We start from the raw sequence: 7,263 nt of genomic DNA, 5'->3' as shown, positions 1-7,263 counted from the left end.
TTTAAGCATTATTTGTCCAGCCCTCTCATCTCCATAGCCACCTAGAAAAAGTTCTAAGGATTCTCCAGTTTCTGCTTATGATTCTTGTGATGTCCTTCCTTTAACTCTCAGTGTCATTGTGTGTAGACTCTTTTACCTAAAAACCAAAAACTTCTGCTTACCCAGGATCAATCTCAGTGCTATTTGATACAATAAAGTGGGCCTGAGGCTAATGAACAGATTGAGGAGCAAGTTGCCTCACCAGGAGTTCAATTACCAAGAAACAATGAGTAGTTCCAGCCTCTGTCTTTGATTCTACTTCCTGGTACTCATCCTGAAACCAATTCCTCAAACTGTCCTCATTAACTTTTTATTTTTCACATCAAGAATGACACCTGGAAAATGAGCAATTTAACTCTAAATTCCTGAGACCCATATACCACAAGGTGATGTGAAATGGGCACTTGACATATCTATACACCGTAGACTGCATTACAGGAAAAGAAACCAGTTTAATTAACCTAATATTTTATAATGAGTAGTAAACATGCCTTTTAAGATTGTTTCCTCTGGAAGGAGACATTAATATTTATTAGATTTCAGGTAAGCATCCTTGCCCATTGCTACACAGAGAAATACTATATCATCTTACAAGTATGTTTGTTATTCACACCTCCTTCAAAGAAATGTGACAAACAAACAAAAAAAACATTGAGTGCCTTGATTGCAAAACTTTCAGAAACAGGAGAGATCCATACAGAATTGTCTTCAACAAAGTAAAAGACAAAAATTGCTCTAAACATGCCATCTTCAAAAACACTGGATAAAGGCAAATTTATCTCCAACTGAATTCCCACCAACAGGACATAGGATCTCCCACTTCTTTATCTGGTTGACAATGCATATTGTCAAAATTCATACAAATTGCTGATCTAATACACATGAAATTGTATATCACTTAAATTTCCATCTCTCTAATTACTGGTGAGACACATGAAACCAAGAAATAATTATTAAGCACCTACTACATGCTAGATACTATTTTAAATATTTGAGATACAGGAGTGAAAAAAAGGAAAGAAAATCACACAGTACAGAGCTTATATTCTGAGAAGGGTTAAAAAAAAACTTACTAAGTAAATTATGCAGAATTTTTTGAGAGGACATATGTTATTGAAAAGAAAAATATAATGGGAAGCACTTTAAAACAATGATTGTTTATTGACCATAGAATCTCCTATTTTGTGAAATGTCTGTTAATATATTTACCAAGATCTCTATAGGATGCTGGTTTTATTCTAACTTAATATATATTTTATTTATTCACTTTAACTATCAAAGTTTACCCTAACCTTATTTTACCTCACTTTTTAGAGAATGATTCCAGAAATTAGAAAAATTCAACTCTATAAAATCAAATTTAACAAATATTTCAGGATTTGTGGATTTTCTGCCTTAAGGAAACTTTTTTTTCCCATTTCCCATATATATTCCCATTTATTGTCTTACAAATGATATTTTCCAAATTGGAGTCTTAACTGTTTTCCATTTCAAATTTGAGTAGAATATGTAATAAAGGGAATAAATTTACTTATTGGAAAACAGAAAACACATTAATCCTGAAATACTTGTCAAATAAAATCTTTTCATCATTAAAGAAAATGATGTCATCTTTCTTAGTTTCAAATTTTCTATGTGAAAATCTATTTTCATGTCTCTACTCTGTTTCCCTGATGTACATGACCTACCTTTGTTCTTCTTTGAAGTCCAAACAGACAACTCTCCAGAGTTACAAGAGTGCTCCTGTTAAAATATGAGGGAAATCATGTCGTGCCTATGCTGAAAAATACTCAAATGTCTCCCATCATCACCCTAGCATAAAAAACAAATTCCATTCTAGGACTTCTAAGGCTCTAAGCTCTCAGTTTCTGCCAGATCCCCATCACCTCTCTGAACTCACTTCCTGATATTCTCTACCTCGCTCACTTGGCTCCAGCCATGCTGGTATCATCAGTGTTCCTTGAGCATGTCAGGCTTACTCCTTCCCTGCTGTCCTTCTACCTGGAATGCTCCTTCCCTGGACAACCACAGGGCCAGTCCTCTCACTGCCTTGGTCTTTACTCAAAATCCACATTCTCAGTGAGCCCCTCCTTGGACTCTATCTGTCCAATTTCAGCCTCCCACCTGGAATTCCAATTCCCCATTCCTTGCTTTGTTTTTCCTTTCTTAACACTTTTCACTTTGAGAATACTTTACATTTCACTTATTATATCTTGGCTAGTGTCTTGTCTCCCACACTAAAATGAAAGCTCCACCAGGGTTAGATTGCTTTATTTGTTTACTTTGTGCATTACCATATCACCAGTACCTGTACCTGAAGACTGCCTGGCAGAGAGCCCACCTAAAGTAAGTATTGGTGGGATGAAGACAAAGCAAATGAATTAAAAAGCAAACGGGGTCAGCTTAAGCCAAAAGTAGAGCTAGGCAGTCCCCCCTGGGTCTAGCCCCAAAGCTACAAATGCAAATGCCTTTAGGGCACAACTGGGAATTTTATTAGAGTGAATCAGGGCAGCTGGGGGCATGGCTAGTTTGAGAGCACACTCAGGGTCTAAATTGGGCTGAGCCCTTCCTCAGACCCAGCTGCTTGTATCCTTGTTGGAATGTGGGCCCTAATCCTCAGTTTATTGCTTTGTTTTCAGATGGGCAAGAAATATGGTTTTTTGTAGTGTGAAATCTCCCAAATGTCTAAGTAATTAATTTAAACCTAAAAAACAACAAAAACACAAGGATCAAACAAAACATGACAGCTGGCTGAAACTGGCCCGTGGGTGGCCTGCAGGTGTTTTGCTAGACTAAATTTTGTGATGTATGAAACAAAGAAAACTAATCCCTGCAAGGTGGGCTTGCCTTGTATAATTCTTCAGGCAATCCATTTCAGGCCATGTTGGGTGGAGAGAGACCTGGGATTACCATCTTTTTTCAACTTCTGGAAGCTCCTTGCCAACAGCTATACCCATCCCCCCCCCCCGCTTTGTATGGGATTAGGGAAGCCTGGGCAGTGGGGTCACCAGAACTCTTTCTTTGAGGGCAGGGGTATATTTTAGTGAAGTGTGGGGTGGGGAAACCAGAGAGAGGGTCTTGAAGAGACTGTCCACAGCAGGACTGGGGAAAGGCAAGAAGGAGAAAAAGAGGACACAGACCTCTATAGTGTTGGGGCACCATATCTCTGAGGGACTTTATTGGGGTTACTGCACTCTCTCCCCACCAACCACAGCCCCTCTAGGTGGCATTAGAGGGTTGAAGGAGTTAGCTATACAAAGTCATAACTCACAGCCCAACTGCCCCATGCCATTCATCTTACCTGGAAACAGAGCTGCACAAACCTCCATGACAGCTTCTCTGTGTGCTTGGGGTGGGCAAGACTGGCCAGGAAGTACCTGTGAATGGTCGGTAGCTGCCAGCTTTGTTGAGGTATAGCCTGAATGGGGCTTCTGGAGGCAGCAGACCTCCATTCAGTGAAGCAGTGGGTGGAGCCACCTGTGGTTTCAGGCAGCTGCTGAGAGAAGCATGCACTGTCAAGTACTCCCCATGTCCTGGAGAGAAACATTAGGCTCAATCCTCTGATGCCCTTCCACTGCAGGGAGGCAAGGCACAGTGCAGTAGGAGAAAGAACAGTGAGGGGACTCCCGTACCTGTGTTCAGCAAAGTTCCATTTTGGGGGGGGGGCGGATACTTTCCAAACCCAAGGTGGCATATCTCTTAAGTCCTGAGCACCCCACTGACCCATTTCCCGCAAGAACTGTTTATCCAGTGTAGGGGGAATGAACCAAGAACTTCAGGTCCAAGATTTACTGCACCTGGGTCCTCTGGGAAAGGTACGGAGGCTGCTCACAGCCCCCTGCTCACGGGGTGTCAGGTCAGTGTGTTTAGGCTGAGGCTTAGGGTTCTACTTGGCAGGTGTGGCATGAGTTCCCTGACGCAAGAAAAGCCTTTTGGGTATAAAGTTGGCTCCTGCTTAACTCTTGACTCATCCCTGTCAAAATGCCATTCCAGGGAAGTTCCAACCCACTTGGTTCTTTGACAGCTGTCATGTCCTTTCTGCACAGAGCCAGAGAGAAAAATGTGGATACTGCCAGAAGTCCAGCTTTTTCCTGGGCCACCCCATCTCTCATGGCCCCACTCCCCACACCTCCTTTCCTATGTTCTCACTTCCTCTGTCAGTCTTTCTCCTTGGAATTCTTTCTTCCTCAGTGTTCCTCCCCTTCTGGCTCCTTACTCATGCATAGACCCTCCCTTTGAGTATCCTTCAGCCCCTTTCCAGATTCCTGCCAGCTTCTTCTTTTCTGTCCCCTTGCTCTGGACCTCTTCTAAGCTCCTTTGTGTCCCTCTCTACTCAAGGCATTCTGTCTGTTTTCCTCTAAGCCCCAAGATCTCACTCTCTCTGTTATTCTCCACCCCCTCCCAGTTGGGTGCCTCTTTATTAGGTCATCCCTCCCCCAGGGAGCCTCTCCATTTCTGGCCCTGCCCCCACCTCTTCCTAAGCAGTCACCTCCCCTTCTCCCTCCCCCCACAGCCCATCTCTAGTTCCTTCTCCTCCCCACCCCCAGACCAGGCCAGCTAAGTCCTATTCCATTTTTAGATGGCTGATTATGATACTAGCTGAACTTTATTCACAGCCTGCATTTACAGCTGTCCCTTCCTTTCATGCCCCATCCACCAAACACACCCAATCTTTTCAACATGACAAAGTCCTTACACACAGCATGTCATGTCCACATAAATTTGTATTTTTTCAGAACAAAACAACAGTTATGCTGGCAGAGGTGTTGAGTTAACAGGGGCCCTTAAGCTTTCAATACACTGAAAAGCAACATTATTTTGCAAGTCTACAAAGTATACATTTGTTTTCACAAATGTGGCAAAGTTTGCCCTAACAGTTAGGACTTTTTCACCAAATCATAGACATAGATATGGAAATCGTCATCAAACTTGATGAAATATACAGAGGGTTTGGCTTCTACTTGGTGAATGACCATGCCAATCCGTTTGGAGCCATCTTCTTTGGTATATTCCACATGTTTACCTATCAGGCCATCTACAACTCCTCCTGGCTCCCTTTCTGCTGGAGGAGACTCACTGGACTCTGGCATGATACGGAGGTCTCCTTCTTTATAATCATCTAGAAGCTGGTACATGTACAAGACAGGATCTTTCTCATAGGTAATATAAAACCAGGCTTTCATGATTGGTGCTTGGGCTAAGACCATTCCCCTCCATTCATCCTTAGAACCATGCTCACCCTCAAACATATGTTCCACAGCTTTACCAATTATGGTGTTTGCAAGGTTTGCATCACTGACTTGAGATGATGCCACCCTGTCGGAAAGAATTTTAAGAGACAAAACTCTTTCATCTCTGTGAAGTTCCAGTCCATAGACACAGTCAATTCCATCATATTTCACCAGATAAAGAGAGGGATTTATAGGCACCTGATCCAGAACGGTTCCTTTCCACTGGGTGATGGGCTCATCACCTTCCTTCCATCCATGCGAAATTCTGCAGCCCACGATGTTCCTGCGGGGCTGGGACGAAGGTCTGCCCCTCTGCTTCTTTTGGGAGGCTTTTTTCTTCGTCATGTTTGCTGACCCAGTGGCCCGGCCCACAGCTGCCCTGGTTTGTTGCCCTTCGGCATCCTGTGCGTTGGGGGTCTTCATGCCTGCAGGGGGAGGAGAAACGATAAGACAGAAACACTCAATATGACATAAGGTGAAGTTCTCCCAACAGCGATGTGTCTGTGTACCCTGCGCCAGAACCTAAATTTTCCCCATGAGCCTGGCAGCAGTGCTGGAAATTCTGGCTGCGTGCCTGCCAAGTGCTCTGCCTCCCAGGTTCCTTTAGGCTGCGGGGAAAGGCGGCAGCGGCAGTGGTGCTGGCTGGGGTTAGGGACTCTGCAGGAGCGGGCGGGCTACCTCCTTGTTCAGAACCCAGTGCCTCCATCACCCGCCACTGGCGCCCACTCTCAGTCCCCCGCAAAACGCCTATCCCTTCACCGCCTTGACCCGCACGCACTCACTGTCGTCCTGCCCTGGACGCCTCAGCCTGCTGCCCATACGCCCCTTGTCTACCCAGGATCGCTTTCCTGGCACTCAGCGCCCTCGCTTCCCCAGGCTCACCTTCAATTTCTTGCCTGGCTCCTAACGCCACCCCCGTTTCCTATTTCCCATCGCACTCCCCGACTCCAGCCTCACCCGGCGGCGCCCGCCCCCACCCCTTATCTCCCGCAGGAGTCCACCCCATCCCCCTTCTCCATCCTGGAGCCCACCAATGGCCTTGCCCTGCCTGGCGTCCACCGCCCCGGATCGCGGGCCTCACGTGCCCAAATCGGACACCTCCGTGCAGCTGCCTCCGCCGTGAGCCTGTGCCGAAGGCGGATCAGCAGGCGACGAGCCGGATGCCTGCCCGGGCTAGGAGGGGAGGATCCGTAGGCGGGGAACGCGTCTAGGAGGGCGTCTGGGTAGGCGAAGAGGATGGCGGCGGTATCCCCAGCTCTGAGCTTCGCGGGTCCTCCGCCTCCCTGTCGGCGGCGGCGGCCCCTCTGCCACATAGGGCTCCCTCCAGCCGCCGCGGCCGCAGTCTCCTCCCTCTTTCCGTAGCGCAGCTTCCTGCCTGGAGTGAGGCCTCCCCTTCCTGCAAACATGGTTTACGCCCCCCCCCCCCCCATTTTTAAGCCCACTGCGTTGGGCCTGAGACTTGTTCTTGGTTTCAAAGTCCTGGCCCTTTCGGAAAGAATTCGGGGAGCTCTCAACTACCGGCTCCTCCCCCATTTCTGGACCCTCTCTCCTACTCATTTCTGTACCCATTAGTTCCCTCTGCTCACCTCCAACTCCACCCTCTGTGAGTGCCCCTTGCCCAGTCTGTTTTCCTCTTCCAGGAATTAGTCCTTTCTTCTTCCCAGGCTCCTGTGTACTTAATTTTTATACATAAATCTGTTGGATTTTTAATTTGTTTTTATAATTTACAAGGATTTGTGGTGGAAAGAGAGAAAATGTGTTAGTGCTCAGTTTGCTATCTTGACCCAATCTCTGTGTAATTTTTTTAATAACTATTTATTCCTGGATTTTACTTCTCTGAGAATTTTCTACCTATTTCTTTTCTTTCTTTTTTTCTGTTACTGTATTGCAAATGAATTTTTGCACGATAACACTGTAAATTTCAGAAAACTGATGTGAAGGAAATAATCAAATGCAATTTATCCCACATCCCATTCACAAGGGCCCACAGCAA

At 45.8% G+C, this 7,263-nt stretch overlaps 1 protein-coding gene across 4 annotated transcripts; it reads right to left on the bottom strand.

Moving 5' to 3' along the window:
• Positions 1-4,745: 4,745 nt before the first annotated feature.
• On the bottom strand, positions 4,746-6,458 carry SPIN2B (spindlin family member 2B). 4 transcript variants are annotated; one of them, XM_059386310.1, is made up of 2 exons: positions 6,369-6,458; positions 4,746-5,695 (listed from the first exon to the last, which is right to left on the bottom strand). In XM_059386310.1, the coding sequence occupies exon 2, from the start codon at positions 5,691-5,693 to the stop codon at positions 4,917-4,919; it is 777 nt and encodes a 258-aa protein (XP_059242293.1). In that variant the 5' UTR covers positions 5,694-5,695; positions 6,369-6,458; the 3' UTR covers positions 4,746-4,916. The 4 variants fall into 4 exon arrangements, with proteins under 4 accessions (XP_059242293.1, XP_059242291.1, XP_059242290.1 ...); XM_059386308.1 differs by having other exon boundaries at positions 6,314-6,401; XM_059386307.1 differs by having other exon boundaries at positions 6,302-6,392.
• Between the last annotated feature and the right edge of the window lie 805 nt (positions 6,459-7,263).

This window comes from Mustela nigripes, chromosome X, assembly GCF_022355385.1.
Source record: "Mustela nigripes isolate SB6536 chromosome X, MUSNIG.SB6536, whole genome shotgun sequence".
Classification (NCBI taxonomy): domain Eukaryota; kingdom Metazoa; phylum Chordata; class Mammalia; order Carnivora; family Mustelidae; genus Mustela; species Mustela nigripes.
Note: the sequence above shows the minus strand (reverse complement) of the source record. Positions and strands in the feature narration are given on the sequence as shown.

Bases quoted from the DNA above. Each gene is read 5' to 3' on its own strand.
- SPIN2B (XM_059386310.1), bottom strand. From the start codon at position 5,693: ATGAAGACCCCCAACGCACAGGATGCCGAAGGGCAACAAACCAGGGCA.